We start from the raw sequence: 19,206 nt of genomic DNA, 5'->3' as shown, positions 1-19,206 counted from the left end.
TAAGTCAGATAGTTATAAGTCAGCTGGCTGACGACACCACTCTGTTTCTTAAAAAATTTGAGCAGGGCCCAGAGGCTACTGAAACTATAGACTAAGGCCCTGTCCCAAATGGCGCACTTCATGAGGACTTTCGGTCTCGTGGACTTAAATCGCTCGTGCTCGCAGAGTCTACGAGTCCGTAGGCCGTCCCATTCCGCAAAGAAGGCCGTCCCATTCCCGGTCTTCCGCAAAGCCCGCATAGATGCAGGCTCCACACACTTTAACTACCCAGGAATCCTTGCGAAATGCCAATCAGACAACGGATGGGAGAAGATTTCGCTCACGCACAATTGTTGACATGGCTGAGAAGAAAAATATTACGGTTTTTATGACCTAGATGTACATTTTACCAGTTGTTACCTACAGTTTATACAAACATTATGGTCATCGACCAGTGGTTGATGTCTCAAACATAATAATAGTGCGTTGAATAATATGATCGCATTATGATTCATTAAATAAATAGAAAACCGAATGTCAGGGCTTTACTGAGTCATATGTAAACATAGTATGAATATTGAAACCTGTAAATTCATCTGAAACTAGACCGTTATTTCCGGCGTGACGATCGAGTCTGTCCCAAAAATACCTCTCAATGCGCCCGCGTGGACTCGCGCCAAGGGCCCTATAGGTCTGCACTACATGACGTCACCAAAGTGTGGACACTGAGGAAGTCCACAAGTCCGTAGTGTGCCATTTGGGCCAGGGCCTCATTCTCACAAGCTTCTGGGTTACAACTGAACCTGAAAAAGTGTGAGTTGTTATCTATACATGACTGCCACCTTGAGGCAGCATATGGTATCCTTATTAAAACTGCAGTCAAATACTTGGGTATACATATAACCAAAGACACTAAGTTGAGTGAAACATTAAATGTATGGAACAAAATGGATGAATGTAAATCTAGATTAGACAGACTTTCTCTGTTCGGTCGCATCTATTTAACCAAAAGGGAAAGCCTTTCAAGGTGTATTTACCCAGCCTTTTCTCTGTCTGTCATTGAGTCTGCATAAGGTTCCCTGTCTCTGGAAAGAGTCTATTATTGTACCTGTACCTAAGAATAATGCACCAAAATCTTTAAATGAGTACAGGCCAGTAGCACTTACTTCTCTGATAATGAAAACATTTGAGAGGATAGTGAGGGACGCGCTTTTGACCATGGTACAGGCAAATCTAGATCCGCTTCAGTTTGCCTATAGGTCAGGTAGGGGTGTTGATGATGCGATATGCGCTCTATTAAACATGATTTTGGCACACCTTGAGGGCGCAAAAACTTTTGTACGTTTGGTTTTTATTGATTTTTCATCAGCATTTAATTGTATCCAACCTCATATCCTAGCAGAAAGGCTAAAGAATGTTCATAATATTGATCTTGGATTGATAAGTTGGCTGATGGATTTCTTAACCAATAGGTCTCAGCGTGTAAAGGTGAACAGTGTTTTGTCTTTTTCCTCTACTGGGTCACCGCAAGGGTGTGTTCTTTCACCTCTTTTAATTGTGCTTTATACTAATGAGTGTCGGACGCAACTCGAGAGGCGTCATATCATTAAGTTTGCTGATGATTCAGTGATCGTTTCCCTCCTTGATAATGATGACTCTGATCATGGATCTGTATTGGTAGATTTTATTGATTGGTGTAAACTGTCCTTTTTGGACATTAATGTATTAAAAACTAAAGAGATGATCGTAGATTTTAGGAAGAATCGTACATCCATCTCTCCGGTGGTTATAAATGATCATGCTGTTGAGATTGTACCTCATTTTAAATACCTTGGTACTATAATTTATGAAAAGTTGACTTTTGGGGCTCATGTGGATGCTGTTTGTAAAAAAGCCCACCAGCGTATGTATTTTTTACGGAAACTCTGTGGTTTTAACGTGGATAGCACTTTTATGAAAATGTTTTATTCTTGTTTTATTGAGTCAGTTATTACTTTTACATTTGTGTGCTGGTATGGATCGCTTAATCTGAAAAATAGAAACAGACTTCAGGGTATTGTTAAAGTGTGTAGTAAGATTGTCGGCACCAACCTGACTGATTTAAACAGTTTGCATAAAGCCAGGACTCTGAGGAAGGCTGAGTTAATAATAAGAGATTCCAGCCATCCTTTGCAGAATCTTTTTAAGTTGTTACCTTCTTTACGTAGATATTCTTTGTAGGACAAATAGATTTAAAAATTATTTTGTACCAGTTGCTATTGGGTTTTTGAATAACTAATTTTTTTTTTTTCTCTCTCTGTACTGTTTGTTTTTGTGTGTTTGTGATTGTATAGATTCTGCTGGCTGCAAAACAAATTGCCCCTCGGGGATAATAAAGTTGACCTGACCTGACCTGACCCCAACAAAGCGGCTAAAACCATCAATACATTAAACTTTGATTACATCTGGAAAGGAAAACCCCATTATCTGAAAAAAGCGCCTATAGTGAGAGACTGAAGATGGTGGGCTACAAGACACAGACTTTGATTGTATAAATGGAGCCTTAAAGACTAAATGGTTAAGATGCTTTCTAGCAAACAGTAGCAGCTTCTGGTATTGTGTCTCCAGGGAATTGTTCAAAAAAATCGGAGGTATTGATTTACTTTAACGCTGTGATTTTGATGTTCCAAAACTTCCTGTAAAACTGTCTGCATTTCATTCTCAAGGTCTGTTATATTGGAAACTATTGTACAAACACAGTTTTACTCCCCATGATGTACTGGAAATGCAGATTCATTCTCTTTAGAAATAAGTCTCAATGAATGGATGGAAAACAACATTTGGTCTGTCACACATCTACTGGACAGTTATGGCAATGTTTTATCTTTTGAAGATTTTGGTACAAAATTAAATTTTCAGTGCAATCATAAACATTATGATATGGTTATCCAAAGCGTCCCTTCTGCCTTTCTTTTGATGGCAAAAATGCACTACCTCGTTTGCTGAACCCCCTCTTCTGCCTTCATTGATGATTGCTGGTCACCAGTTCTGTAGTGGGACTTTGCAAAACAAAGTGTTCCGTGATCTCTTTACTATAACTTTATACCCAATGCAATACAGCCGAAATGCGGCTTCTCTTATCTTCAATCATTCTTCTCTGAAGAAACTACGCACAGATTTCTTAAAGTTACCTTTATCACCAAAAGCTAAAGAGCTTCACTTCAAAGTATTGAATGACACATATCCTTCCAGAGACCTCCTCTCTAACTAACTGTATATTCAGTGATGAGGACATAGAGACCACGGATCATTTGTTTTTCTTCTGCCCTTACAGGAACACAGTCTGGTGTGACGTATGATTGTCTGGAGCCTTATCGCCAGTCTCTCTCCAGTCTCACTAGAGATAACATCACATTTGGAATTATAATGAAGGACAAAAACTATGAACTGCTTGTAAACACTTTAATTATCCCGGGTACATTTTTCATCCACAAATGCAAATGTATAAAAAAAACAGCCTCTTTTTTTTTTGTCTTCAAGAGAGAATTTGCATTGTACTACAAGTCCCTGTTGTTCATGAAGAAGAAAACAGCAAAACTTCTTAATTTTATTAATGCCTTAAAATGAATTGAAGCCGAACTGTTGTTTTAATACTTTTCTTTATCCTTTGTTATTTTATCTACTGCTTATTTATTTTTTAGCATTATTTTACTTTCTTCTCCCTAAAGTTGTGTCTTTTTACGTGCTCCGTTTCCTGTTAGCACTGATATTTTTGTGAATTCTTACTAAGCCAGTTATTGTTGTAAATTTTACACCTCAATAAAATAAATACAAATGTATTTGCGTCTCTTAGAAACACACGAGGTATTTCATTACTGAATTATGAATCAGCTTTTTGAACCAATCATTAACAATGAATTGCTGCCACCTACTGGCGGTTTTAATTTAACATTTAAAGTATCTTTTCATGTTTTAAATAATTTCAAATATCAATATTCAACGTTTTAAGTTTTAAACAAAACATTATTTATGTCTGTGTAAAAGCATCTAAATGCCATTTCAAATGCAGCTTCTGTTTCCTCTCCATTGCAAAGATTTTGTTGATACTTATTTAATTTGATTGGTAACAGCCCTATTGTGTCTTATTATTATAATTACATTTAATTGAATGTATGAAATTGACACAAAACATGATGCATGTGTAACCGGCCTAATTCTGACCACTTACGATCTGCGTTGTGTTTATTTGATGAATACACGGGACACTGGACCTGCTGCTGATGGAGGGTTTATTGCACTGAACGAATTAAAGAGAGGATACAGGAATGAGAATCACCTCCTCATCGTGCTCAAAGCAGTCTCAACAACATCACAATGATACATCAAAAATACAATGAATGACACGTCGCAAAACATTAAGTGCAAAATGAATTGTCACAAACGTTTATCTAAGCATAGGCTACAATATAATCTCTTGCAGCTAATTTTAAATCAATCATGAATTAGAAAAGAAACAAATTGATACAAAATGAATACTGGAAAACTGAACAGATATAATACCATACCTGAACGGATTAAAGAGAGGATACAGGAATGAGAATGTTTTCTACATGAAAATGTAAAATTTTGCCTGTATTATTGGTGTGCCCTTCAAAAATTGCTCTTGAGGAATGTTATGTTTATTGTCCCCCCCAACATTTAGATGAAATTTACGCCCCTGGAGTCAATGAGTCAATGATTAATGCATAAATACAGCCACTTGCTTCGTTACTGAATTAATGACTCGATAACTCACCACCTACTGGCGGTTTTAATTTAATATTTAAAGCAACACTAAGGAACTTTTCCTCTGCGGTCCCCCTACAGTTTGGAAGCGGAATTGTCCATTATCGCTGTCTTAAATCATTTAGCCCACAGCAGCCTACTGTCACACACACACTCGCTGTTTATCCAGCGCCGGCTGTGGAATGACCGATGTCCACAGACAAGGTAGAGTATGTTGCATGATTTCATGAAAGTATGATGTATTGCGACATCAGAAATTAAGAAAAACTAAATAATGACTATTGTAACGCTTGCCGTAAAGCAAGTCAAATTTGTAGTTTTCTCATGTCTCATTAGAACTACAGAAACGCCACCCGATCTGGCAATCTTACATAGTGTGGTTATAGCAGATAAAGGACCGCAAAGCGGAGGCAGAAGTGCCGTTCACCCTGTTACGACTTGATGAACCACTGAAACCATTTTGGAAACATTATTTTAAGGTAAAAAATGTTACTTAGTGTTGCTTTAAAAGCATCACTTAATTTTTACCATCACTGCATATTTCTCTATTGAACATTTTTTATTTAAAGCATTATTTATTTTATAAAGGTATTTGTAAAGGTAAAAATGCCCTGGAAATATCGATTTAAGGGGGCAAATATTGTCCCTTACTGAAAAAGGTGTGACTGAAGAGTGGGGGTGACACTTACATTTCAGACAAAGTTCAGGAATTCTGATGGTCAGTTTTTGAGGCACATAAGGTCTTGAATGTCCGCTGCAATATCTTGTTCTTTTAACAGTTAAGGGGTTTTCTGTGCACTAGTCATCTGTCAGTTGCGTCTTCCTTCTCCATGTTCACAAGTTTCAGTCCTTTCAATATAAAAGTCTTCTCTACTGACTGACTCACTCATTAAGACAGTTTTTGCTGCAATCTAATGGAGAAATAATGCAACTTCTGTTGCTGTTCACAGTCATGGACTATCTTTTCAGCGGCAGGGAGGCTTTTAGTGATTTTACTTCATGAAAGTTGCACTAATAAATATTTTTGCCTTAAATATTTGTACAGTGTGGTGACCGTTTTATAAAACGGAGACTAGTGCTGTATCGTAAATATATTATTTAATACTCCTGTTTTGAGTAGTCTGGAAACCGTCGTTTAGGGCTTGTTCCAATCCAGATAGCTCAGCATCTAACAGCTCCAACAGCTGAAAACACAGTGAGTGAAAGCATTACTCTTCAGCTTGCACAGGCAAAAGAATGTTTTGCATTGCTTTCTTACAGTCAAACCACAGAAGACCAACATATTGTTAAATAAATCACAATTAAAATCTAATATTATGCCAGTGAAGTTTCTCATCATGTACATGAGCTGATTAACTGTGTTGTATGTCATGTTTTTCATTTGCATCATTTTTTTTTTCTAATTGTAGCAAATATATATTGTATATGATTGTCAAAAAGTATTCCAGCTCCATTTTTATTTAATTTAAATTTGGTTGAACTTGCATAGAAATTACATGAAAAACAACTCTATATCTCAAACTACAAAAACGTTCTGAACAAATCTGATTAAAGCTTACCTGACCGATGAGATCGTCTCTTCTTTAGAATATGTTTAATTGTAAGAACACTTATTACTGTAATTATTATTACAGTAGCTGTAACACTAAGAGCAATGGCTGTAACATCAGGGAGATTTCCACATTCACTGTCAGACGACTGTGTTCCTGGATTTATTTCAGTAAGTCCCAATGCTTCACACCTGTGAATAATATCCAGGATCAGATCAATGATGAGCAACAGCACACACCAACAGTATAAGTGAACACTTACTTTGTGTGTGGTTTACAGGATGATAAAGAGCCATTTGAATATGTGTCAGCTTTACAGTCAGCACATACTGTATCTGTGGAGTCAGTGCCTGTAGACAATGGACATATAGTTACATAAAGATGTTGTTTAAAATAAAATAAAATAAATAAATGCTTTTGTTTCCTTAAACTGCAACTAATGCAGCACAGATAACAATAAACAGCATTTCATGCACTGTCCATGCATCTTTATATAATGTGATCATTTACCTGCTTGTCTGATGTATTGTCCAGGTCTGCATTCAGAGTGTTGCACAGCGAGTCTACAGGAGTGTTTCTCTCTTTCAATGCAGAAGAATCTCTCCAGTGGCTCACACACAGTATCTGACGACCGAGTGCAGGCTTTACTCACTCTTAACCCTCGCTCTAAGATAGAAATGTGTCAGCAGAAACCATATTACATTAGTTACTGTTAGGAACCCATGAACCCAAATAGCTTGCATCTCTTTAGATGCTAGATCACCTCCATTAAATTCTAACAACTTTTTAATTTTCAGATGAACAAATTTAAAGGGGGAAACACTCACTTAAATCACACTCTGTACATTTAAGGCATTTTGATAAGCCGTTGGGTTCATCAGTATAAGTGGATTCAGGGCATGGAGCACAAGTTGTGCTGGTATCATGTGTGCAGTGCCAAACAACACGGTTTCCTAAAAAGCAGCACATAACATTTGTTATTGAATTTCAACAGAAATCACTTAATAATGTGATGCAAAATGCATTGTCATGGTATACTGACTTTATAATTTAGTTTTTTTTTTCACAAACCAAACAAATGCTTTTATGCAGAAAAAATATATTCATTAAAGCAGAATAAAGCAGATTATCATCACTGATGTAATAACGTCACAAACTTGCAGTAAAAAAAAAAACATATTGATAAAGAATAAAAAAAAAATCTAAAGTTAGAAACTTTGAAATTATACAAATTGTGTAAAATATGTAAAGTATATGGTATAACTTTTTATTATAAGTCTTACCAGGAGCACACATTGGACAGCATTCCCCATTTATCTCATATTCAGCACGAGCACATCCACAAGAGCAAAGTTCATAGTAAAGTGGAAGAATAACAGTAATGAGAAGAGTAATCCTTAAAGTGGTCATGCCACATGAATGTCCTCAGCCTTCACAGTAGCGGTGTCGTTAGCTGCATGGTCTGATGTCTTAGCTAACGACTCAAGACAGCAGGTCAAAACTCAGATCTTGTGCAGGTTGTATTTCCCACAAGCATCTTGCAGACATATCCATTCTCTGTCAAACTAACTAAAAAAAGAAAGAAAAACAAGAACAAGAAATTAATCACCTCACTGTGAACTTTGTTTCTTCAAATAAAAGCACTTTTGTCTTGATAATATTTAGGAAAGAAATCTCTCATTAGTTTACTTAATTATCTACAGTAGACCTGCATCAATCCATCATTTTTAACATTTTCCTTAAAACATCAAAACCTTTTCCACCACAGTGTCATTTTCATTGACATTTTGAGGAATAAAAGAGACAAATCTTTGTTGTGCTATATAGGTACAGTATTCTAAATGCAGTCTTTAAAAAAAAAATCATGTTTTTTTCATAATAAATACTAGTATGGAATAAATAAACACAATAATTCTTATTTTATTATCATGGCATTAAGTATATCACCAAATCAAGTTTTTATAAAACCACATAAGAAGCAAAAAAAGCATTTTAACCGAAATTAAAACAAGTGTGAGGAGCAGAAGGCAAAACTACTTTCACTTTGATAGGCTACTTGTGTGAACGAAATTTAGAAACAGACGTATGACTGCAGGATCAAAGCGACTCATAAAAGATAAAGGCACACATATAATTCGGTCAGTTGTCGACTGCTTTTAAAATACGGACAACAAAAGCTTATTTTGTGCCGTGATTATTTAGACTAGTAGTTCAAAGCTCCAGGTCAGCTGCAGGTTTTCCTTTTTAATACAACTAAAAATACTTACCTTCTGACAGGCTATACATTCACGTCTGTTTCTTTCACATCACAACACTGGTCAGAGAGAGTTCGTCGAAAAATCGGCCGCAAGAAGTTTTTGCCAGTACCTGACAGGTTTAGTCTAGTCACTAGATTTGTGTTTCGGTTTGCCCATAGACAGTATAAGAAGTGGACAGACGTGCACAAGCGTCGTGACGAACTTTCGCTATTGTCAGAAGTCGGCATATCAGTTTACGGTTTACGACTGTCTTCATCATGAGTGCTGCTGTTGTAGGCTACGAAACAAAGAGTTATAATGTGCGTAACACATCGTCTAGCCCGTTTCACACATACTCCGTGACGTGTGCAGTGTGTGTGTGGTGCAGGCGCTATAGTGCTTCACATATGATGCGTTTGCAGTGAATAACTGACTCACGGCTGTACCACAAACACTTGGAAAACGCCCCCCTGGGGTAAAACGCCCCCCACCTGTTTTTCCCAAAATGATCACTAAAAGTAGTCGAGACACATTTTTACTGTTGCTATGCACTACGTTGATAACGCGGGGATGTACAAATCTCTATGGAGTAGCTGACACCAGCGACATATTTTAAGAGAAGAGGATTACAGGGTAAATGCTATAATTTTCAGATATTAGTAAACAAGTGTTTAACCTCTTAACCAGCGCCCCTATTTTTGAGAATTTTCAGAAAATGACATACCCAAATACAAATGTCTGTAGCTCTTAAACCCTATGGTCCACATTCATAACTCTGATCTTTTTTTAATCTAGACACTTGAAACTTAGTTACTCAAGAGTCATTATAACTCAAATTAGCATAGGAACAGAATAAAACAAGGTCAAATTTACATGAAAGTGACTCACGATTTCTTTGAATTAACTTCACTTAGGGAAAAATGTATCAGACTTTTATGTTAAGGGCCTGAAAACACCATACAGATAAAACTGAATGTCTGACCATGTTTAGATTCAAATTTGAGGATGATACTCCCAAAAATGTAGTTTCTGTAAGCTTTTATTCAAGAAAAGTATAGGCGTCCTTTCCAAAATGCAATTTGGAGACTCCAAATGTACACCTGGCACCCAACACCTTCACATAAGGAGTAAACACTACATAGGCCTACTACATACATGTATATCAATTCAGAACTGTTCTGCCCTTCAAACCACACAAGAAAAAAAACGATTTCAGCACAACATTTGAACATTTGAACAAAATTCCCTTTATTTTGAACAATTCTAATAGCAAAAACAGTGATTTCTCACTACATCTATAGACATTCCAGCAGTGATCGTTTTCAAACTAATGTATAACATACATAAAAAGAAAACAATAAATGTTTTAGAATATTTTGTAATTACAAACGTGGTTTTTACTCAAATAAATTGCAATAAACTGATAATTATAATGAATATCCTATTACTTTCTGCTGCTCTTCGTCGCGGCTCCTCTTCATCTTCATCTTCATCAATAACACGTTCAAATCTCTTCTGTAGTCGACGATCCATGATCGAGATGATCAGAAACATGCTTTGGAGTAAATCCGTGCATTTATGCAAGCTTCATGTGTCAAAACGTTGCGTGTGTGTGTTTGTTTACAGTCTATGGTCGGTGCATTATGTGTGTGCGTGTCTGCGAGCCGCGCGTGTGGCGAAAGCGCGCATGTGAATGAAAACATTGAGCACTTGAATTTGACGAATATGCTTGCATAAACTGACTATCACTGCAATCGATTTTAGTTGGCTAATACTCCCATCAATCAAAACTTTGCCGACTGGACATTGGCCGGCTTTATCCAGGCTTTTATCCAGTCGAAACCCCAGGTGCGAGATTGACAGCGCGCTCAGCCTGTCAGTCGGTCTCTTACTGTTTTGGTCAGTAACAAAGCCTGTGATTGAACGAGAGAGCTGTGGAATGTCTCATTTTATCCGGAAGAGTGTAAAGTACGGGGGTGAGATGGCTTTTGAGTGTTGGAATACGGATTAGAATCGATATTTCTTTGAAAATGAACGTGATGCGAACTCTATCTCGAAAACGCTCATGCAAACAAAGGAGGATATTTCATTTTTTTCCCTATTTTGTCGTTGTTTTGGATTAAAAAGTGGGATGCATTTTGAAGAGTGGACCCTTACAGTGTAATGTATGCTGTTGTTTCTTGGATTCGTCCGAACTGATATGAACCATACGAGATGAAAGATGAGTATAGCGGTTCATTTTGCTTATTTTTTCATAACCAGTCCTCTTGCATTTAATTTAACCCTTTCCTCTCTGGTGTATTGATTGCAAAAACAAGTTTAGAACATGATTCTTGAGTGTTTTAGCTTTCAAATGATGCATAGTTTATGATTGTCAGTTGAATATTTGTTATAAAACAAAGCATAAAAATTTAATAAAAGTTTAGCCACGCCCCATCCGGCCCGCCGGCGGGCCGCTGCTGGTTACAATATTGTTCTGCAGGATATCGCAGTGATGTATGATAGATGAATAGTGAAGTCTGTAGTTTGAGATCATATGGTATTAAGGAATATAATTATATAAAAAAAATTAAACATTTTTTTAAAAAGTCATAGCTTGTGGGGTAAAACGCCCCCATGGGGGCATTCTCTATCATAATTACTATAATAAAATATTTATGAATGTCTATTAACATTGACATGTTATGTTATTGACATTAACATGAATGTATTTTAAATGTCTATCAAATCCTTTGTTTTACACTTAATGCAGTATAACTAGGTGGTAAAATCTAAATATTTGAACAAAACATGAAAAAATGACCTCAAGTGAGCATTAACTAGCTAGCTTGCTAGCAAAGTTAGCTCACTGATGGAAGGTAGTTAAATTTGGCTATTTTGGACATTGCTGAAATAAATATTAATATATATACATGTTGATACATTACTTGCCTTTTACTTTTAGAGATTAAAAACTATTGTCTGTTAATTTTGCTGTTGATCTATGAAGCAAACTGGTTGGTAAGAAAGGGGGCATTTTACTCCACCTTGGGGGGCGTTTTACCCCACCGCTGGGGCAAAACGCCCCCTTTGTACAAAAATATTTTCAGTGAAAATACTAATTAATTATGAAGGCTGAGCAATTTTAATATTTGGTGAATAACTCTGCCATAGTCACTCAAAACCGGGATGGCAATTCTAGTCACATTTATGTTTTGTTTCACTGTGACGTCACACTTTCCTTAAGGGGGGCGTTTTCCCCCACTCTACTCTACTTACTATTTTTATTTCAAATCCAGAAGTTATGCTGCAACTTTTATTTAAAAAAAAAGTTTTGTCAGCATTGCGATTCTCTTTGTGAGATTTATTTTATTAAAATTTAAATGCAAAAGAAAAGGCATGAGAGTCGGCTGTTTTTGTCAATTTACAGTTAAATATTTGACCACTTGCTGGAGCAATTTAATATAAGTAATGCATGGAATAATAGGCCTACGTTGTTTAAATTGTGTTTAAACGTGCATGCGTCCATTAAAGAGTGTAGGCTATATGTGTCCAAAGAGAATCGCAATGCTGACAAAACTTTTTTTAAATAAAAGTTGCAGCATAACTTCTGGATTTGAAATAAAAATAGTAAGTAAGTGTTTGTGGTACAGCCGTGAGTCAGTTATTCACTGCAAACGCATCATATGTGAAGCACTATAGCGCCTGCACCACACACACACACTGCACAAAGGAGTAGGCCTATGTGTGAAACGGGCGTTAGATCCACCTACAGTTCTTATAAACCTAGATGTGTCACGCACATTATAACTCTTTGTTTCGTACAACAGCAGCACTCATCTTGTTCGTTTATAGCGGATGCCGATGAAGACAGTCGTAAACCCAGGGTTGCCAGGTCCCAGAAATATTTCCAGCCCAATGACAACTCAAAACCCGCCCAAATGGAATGAAAACTAGCCCAATTTTCCCGTGTCCAATCAGATTAGACAACGGCTGGATTCCCACAAATGGTCTTAAAATAAATGTATATATGTATAAGTTTAAGTCTAAAGTTTTGGCCTTTTGTCTTACCCAAATTCTTAATATCACACACTGTTTTTTTAATACACAATCTCATACAATAAAGGTCAAATAAGAACATGTCCTCTCTGATATTTTCTAACTCTAGTCAGAAGTATTAACTTGTACTTTTTCTCTTATCAGGACTTCTCTCTGATGCTTTTCTCTCCAGATCTGCGATTGTTCTGTTTACACACAAGCATCAATATTAAAATTAGCACACTGTTAAACTAAATTAACATAAACTGGCTTTTATCAATATTATTCCCAATAGCTTACTGGGTGAACCTGAACACTTGGCCCTTTATTTTTGTTTGTCTCTTCTTTTTCCAGAACTTTTCACAACATTTTCTTCTTAGATGGTCTAACTGTGCAGCCTCATTTTGATTACAGCTTTGAACAGAATCTCAGGGCTGTTTTATTTTAGACATTTATGCCCTCTTCCCCACCCTTCTAAGGTAGTGCTAAATGGATTTCAGCAGTAAAGAGAGAAAGCATCCGTGGTGATGGTTTAAATTAATGGCAGCATATGTTTCTTTTTTGCATGTAAGCTCGAATCCTCATTATATTTAGCAAAGAATTCTCAGCTTGGTGACATTTACAATATTTACAGAATGCGTTTCTATCATCATTTGGAACACTACGAATCCACTCCTTTAATCATTACTCTGTCTCCCATTCTTTGCGATACTTCTTTCCATACTTTACCCATTTACCTGACATTTTAGAATGCTGCTTGTTCATCCATGGACAACCGAACCGACGCTTCTACAACGCTCTCATATGATGTGATGATACTTGATTTGTGATGTTGTTGAGTCAAAAGCACACGTCTCGCGAGCAGCAGCAATTGTTGCCAAGTATTCATTCCCGGGATCAACACCCACTAATAAAAGTTCCCTTTTCATTTGATCGTTGTCTACAATTTATTTATTTTTATTATTTTTTTGCGGCCGCGGTACATTATAAATGTAGCCCAAAAAACCGCAACCCGCGACTCTGTAATTTTTCCCGCAACTCCTTTTTTAAAATAGCGGCAGCCCAATTGTGCGGAAAACCGCTACCCTGGCAACCATGCGTAAACCGAAAACTGATATGCCGACTTCTGACAATAGCGGAAGTTCGTCATGACGCTTGTGCACGTAGCTTATTGAGACTTTTATGACTTAAAATATATAATATAAAAGCTGTGTGCTAATTGAAATATGATCTGACTTTATCAGATCTCTTTACATAAAACAATTCTCAATAATATACTTAATATTAACATCAATAATTCATGCAAACTGCATTCACAAGAACCACCTTGAAAATATGTATTGTTCAGATCATATCACTATTTTTTTTTGTGACTAGCCTAGATCAATGGACTATAACGTTTTTTCAATACAACAGACTTGTACATGTTAATTGACCACAGTTTTTTGCCTTGCCCATTTGGATATTCAATTCTTTTTTTTTTTTTTGTAAATGTAACCACTTCTGTTTTTAAAATATACGTAGATTCACATGATCAGACAATTTACCAAACAATCCAGATCAAATTAACACTTCATGGTTTTGCAATATTTATTGGAAATTACACATGGTACAAATGGTACAATCTTCACACATCCAAGTGAAAAAAAAAACGTATTTACAATATTAAATCATACCACTCAAAGAACGATTTAATTGGAAAATCTGTTGTAGCAACCTAGCTCTAGAATTGAGGCACAACATAGTTCACTAATACCTTTAAAAAAACACGACACAGTACCTTGAAAACAAGACGATTTTTTTAACTAGCTAGTTTGTGCATTTGAATTCTGACATGACCTATAAATCATCGACAGTTTATTATTTTTTCTTACCGCTGACATCTGCATGGCGCGTCAAATTTGAAAAGTGAATGACGATCCGGAAATGACATCTGCTGTCCAGCCACTGGTGTCTAGCAAGAAGTGAGTCTGCGGGGCTGCAGCTGGATGCCTCTCAATAGGCTTGTTTGAGATGCGCCTTGCCTCGCCTGAAATGTAGCCGAGAGTAGGCGGCTGCAGTGAGAGGAGGAGTGAAAAAAGAGCAGGCAAGCCGGACAGTTCTCTCTTCACGCAGTGGATCTGACACCTGTGAGATCAAGATGGATATCGCGGGATTCACGCTCGTGCACAGTGTGGCCAATAAACTGGCTGGAATTTAAGTTCTTTATGTTGCTTCTATATGAAAATAAATAAAATGAACAAGACACCCAAAGTAGCCTACTTGTTATTTAATTCCATTCCAAATACATGTTTATCAATATTTTTTTTCTTTAATACTGACATATGTGTTTTTATTTATTTATTTTTTATAAAAATTAAATTGCATAACCCATAGAGATCGCACTGTTAGAGTTTGGGAATATTCACACATAACGTGTATACACATAAAACATGATATCAGAGTTTTAAAATCAAACATTTTAAAGCAACAACATGGAACTTTTCCTCTGCGGTCGCCCTACAGGTTGGAAGCGGAATTGTCCATTACCGCTGTCGTAAAATGATTTACGGTTACTGTCAACGCATTCTCATCCCCAAATCATCACTTTCAAACATTCTTCAATATCCGACGCACAAAGCACCCTTAGCGTCAATATGAGACGCTTCGGTTATGGGTAGGTTTAGGTCTGTGGTAGGGTTATGCGTCTCAAATGGACGCTAAAGGGTGCTTTGTGCGTCAGATATTGAAGAAATTTTGAAAGCGTCAGTATATGACGACTTGGGATGAGAACGGGCTGTTACTGTATATGAAGCATGCAGGTTTTTTTCATATGGGCAATGATAATATTATTAATCTTCCTCCTTTCATAATGTATACATGTTTAGTAGACTAAACATTTTAACTCAAACATTTGCGATTTGCATGTCGATTGCAATGCTCAAATCTGAACGAGAATGATAGCGATAGCATCCTAACCATCTAAAACTAGCATGTTAGTGTTTACTAGCTACCAGATTGATAATTCGCTCATCTACTAATGTTAGCTGATTCATGAAGATAAATGGAGGACCAGATAGTTTCCGTAACGTAGCCAGGCAGACAACAGATTAGAAAAACTAAAGATAGTATGCAAGCAATTTACTTACTAGTTCAACAGCATGACGGCCAAGTCAGCATCGGTCTGACGATAAGCTCATGCCAGCGAGCAAACGCTAACTGAAAAAATAACAGTTTATCACTCTTCCTTTTCCTCTTCCGACTCTACTCCGACAAAACCTTGGACTTCTTACGTTTCGCTGCTGCTTCAGCCATGACGAAAACAAACGCGCTGGTTGGCCTGTCACTGCCGAATTTGAGGAAGTGATTGGCGAAGTGACGTATGCCGTAAAGCAGTCGAATTTTGTAGTTCTTTTTGAGCTCTGGTTACTACCCGCACCCCGAAGTTACATAGTGCCAGTAAAACGATACAGACCCCGTCAGGCTCTGGCAGACGTGTCATTCAACCTATTGTAAGTCGATGTACCATCACAAGGGTCTTGGAAATATATTATGAAGGTTGAAAAACTACATGTTGTTACTTTAAAAGAGAACAATACATCACGGTTGTTTAAACCAATGAACATTAAGCTGTGTCGTCAGCAAGTCGTTTCCCATCATGCTTTTGATCAGCGCAGTCGGTGGAGAGCAACTGCGCTCGACTGCAGAATCCGACAGGTGTGCCTTGCGCTCGCGAGAGATTTTTGACATACGTCAGCATGACATCAGAGCAAGGCGGACCGCACTCGGACACATTTCTAACCGGCATCAGCATAGATATCATATATAAACGCTAGATGTCTTATGGCGCAGTCACTTCCGGCATCATCGTTCGGCCATCTTGTGACAGTGCTCTGTGCATTAAGGTGAATGATCAGCACGCACACAAATCCTCATATCTCGCTGAAATATTGACGGATTTACAAACGGTTTGGTTTCTTAAACGTTATTAACGTGGCTATAATTCCGAATGCTTGAACATGTATGTTATAATTTTTCATATGTATGCAGTGTATGTATGCAGTGTCATAACTACATCTCTGACGTTTATAACAAACCAAACCGTTTGAAAATCGGTAGAAAAATGAGCAAGTTATGGTTATTTAAAAGTACATGCACCATTGAAGTAGTGAGCGAGTACACTGTCGCAAGATGGCCGCCACGTGCGGACGTCGACCTCCATTGGCCAGCAGTGCGCACGAGACATCTAGCCTTTATATATGATATCTATAGGCATCAGTGCCCGTCTACGGAGAGCCTTGGCACTTCCTATTTGCCCCATTGTATCGATCTTGGTTGCAGTTCCATTAGAATTCCACTGGAGGTGATCGCGGGCGAGTGCAGACTGAATGGGAGTCTATGGGGCTAGACGGCTAAATGTATCTCTTTCACCTGATTGCCGTTGAGAAATCTCAGATTTTATTGTAGGTTTTGCAAGTTCAACATGGGTTATAGGTCGAAAGTTGAATGAACGAGTACTTATTTCTTTTCGATTTCTTACAGGTTGAGTTGTTGTTGCCCATAACACGCTAGCATTCTGCTAAAGACGTCAGCATTCTGACGTCATTGACATTTTAAAAGACTTTTTAAACCAAATAAGTGACTCTAAAAAATCTAACACCCAGCAATGTGTAATTTCTTTGCATCTCCTTTCGAATACAACATTCAAATTACTAGACAAAAAATTATATCCTGAGAAAAGTGGATTTTGAGGGTTTTTCGCCATAGACCTCCATTCATTCTGCACTCGCCTGCGAGCGCCCCCGCATGGACAGAGACGTGTTACTGCAGCCAGTCCAGAAACCGGAAGTAAGCAGAGAGTGCCAATTCTCTTCCTATTAGACATTCTCTGCCGGCATGCATCTCGCGCTGATCACCGGTGATCGATTCTGCGCAGATTTTGCTCATCTCAAACAAGCCTATTGAGACAAGTGAAGGCCATTTTTAGCGATTTTTTAGGACTTCCGTTCCTGACGCGCAGACTCAAACCGATTCAAACTGAGCTTGACGACGTAGATGTGACGTGAGCAACCCGTCTGTCTTCTAGTGGCTGTGGCATGATAAATCTGAATCATTCCCTTCCGAAACTTGCAGAGACGGAGAGTGTGAGTAGGAGCTGTCCATGAGCTAGGAGCAGGAGCAACTTTTGCTATGTATTCTGATTAATTATTTTGTCATTTTGCCTCCACGTCCCCCCGATTGCCCGCGAGCTTCTCCTCCTGTCCATACGGTAATCTCTCTACTGTGCGACAGAGAAGGCTTGTTTGAGATGCGCCTTGCCTCGCCTGAAATGTAGCCGAGAGTAGGCGGCTGCAGTGAGAGGAGGAGTGAAAAAAGCGCAGGCAAGCCGGACAGATCTCTCTTCTCGTAGTGGATCTGACACCTGCGAGATCAAAGATGGATCATACCTGCATTACTTTTATTACAGACTGGAACCCTGCAATTGACGGAAATCCGTCATAGACTTGCTGCAATTGACCTATGGCTAAGCCACGCCCCCTCCACTCACTCGGACAAACAGTCAACATTCGGTAACAGGCGCTATAGCGGTAGCTGCCACAGTAGGAGACATTTCACAGGAGGCAATTGATGATTTTTGGAGACAGAAAGATTATATATCATCTCGAAGTCACCAAAAGGGCCTTAACTATACATTGGAGGGTTATATTAATAATTTCATTGTTGAGAAGGTCGATGAAAAGCTTCAGCTCCAGACAAAGATTTACAGGTCACAGTGTACTGTACACGTTATAATTTGGTGCTATTTCGCTTCAAACGCTCGCTTTATACGCGCGTCCTATTCGCTTTGGACGCGCGAATGGATTCAACGTGTTCAAGCGTCGAACTAGACGCGATACGTGCGAATTTGACGCTCTATTCGCGTTTGGTGTGAACGCAGCATAATGAACAGGCTGCGATGTCAAGATTGCAATGCTGGAATGTGTGTGTGTGTGTGTGTGTGTGTGTGTGTGTGTGTGTGTGTGTGTGTGTGTGTGTGTGTGTGTGTGTGTGTGTCAGAGAGAGAGAGGCGCGGGCGCGATCGAACAGTGGAAACATAAAAACATACTCCATTTTGTTCATACAGGACATCATTACAACTGCAAAGTGTTTAGCCTACTTATATTTGAGTAAAACACAACATTGTGTCTAGCTATTTACAGATACGTTAATGAAGCCAAGTGACATGATGTACAACGCAGCTAGAAGCTAGCCTAACGTTATGTTAGAGATGTTAAAGATAACGTTCAAATACGTTGTTGACTTACCTTAGAACAGATGTAGACATCCTTGTTTAATTGTGTTTAGTTGGTGTTGTGGTCTACCGCATAACTTAATCCAGAGCAGACACTTATCTCGGTTGAAATGTGGGTAAAAAATACACACCGTCACCCAGCCTCTCAGGATACCTAGTGTCGGAGTTGCATGTACCCCATGCACACCGTTTGACCATTTTAAACTTAAAATGACAAGAAAAAACATATAAAAACGAATGAAAACTGACTAACTGCAATGCATTTCAATGGAAGTGGAAGCAGAGAATGTCTGAGTGTATGGGTTAGCTATGCGCACTGTGATTGGCTCATCGCGTTTGGGGGCGTGGTTTAGCCATAGGTCAATTGACGGAAATCCGTCATAGACTT

The 19,206-nt window shown here is 38.1% G+C and overlaps 1 protein-coding gene across 4 annotated transcripts; it reads right to left on the bottom strand.

Annotated features, from left to right (window-relative positions):
• Positions 1-4,230: 4,230 nt before the first annotated feature.
• LOC311278788 (tumor necrosis factor receptor superfamily member 14-like) lies at positions 4,231-14,211 on the bottom strand. 4 transcript variants are annotated; one of them, XM_084389834.1, is made up of 8 exons: positions 11,593-11,759; positions 9,979-11,550; positions 7,577-7,862; positions 7,121-7,246; positions 6,804-6,959; positions 6,556-6,643; positions 6,303-6,484; positions 4,231-5,927 (listed from the first exon to the last, which is right to left on the bottom strand). In XM_084389834.1, exons 3-8 carry the CDS (start codon positions 7,701-7,703, stop codon positions 5,905-5,907), a joined length of 702 nt encoding a protein of 233 aa, XP_084245960.1. In that variant the 5' UTR covers positions 7,704-7,862; positions 9,979-11,550; positions 11,593-11,759; the 3' UTR covers positions 4,231-5,904. The 4 variants fall into 4 exon arrangements, with proteins under 4 accessions (XP_084245960.1, XP_084245957.1, XP_084245959.1 ...); XM_084389831.1 differs by lacking the exons at positions 9,979-11,550; positions 11,593-11,759 and adding an exon at positions 13,285-14,211; XM_084389833.1 differs by having other exon boundaries at positions 9,979-11,759.
• Positions 14,212-19,206: the final 4,995 nt, after the last annotated feature.

The sequence above is a fragment of the Rutilus rutilus genome, assembly GCF_951802725.1.
Source record: "Rutilus rutilus genome assembly, chromosome: 19".
Taxonomy (NCBI): domain Eukaryota; kingdom Metazoa; phylum Chordata; class Actinopteri; order Cypriniformes; family Leuciscidae; genus Rutilus; species Rutilus rutilus.
Note: the sequence above shows the minus strand (reverse complement) of the source record. Positions and strands in the feature narration are given on the sequence as shown.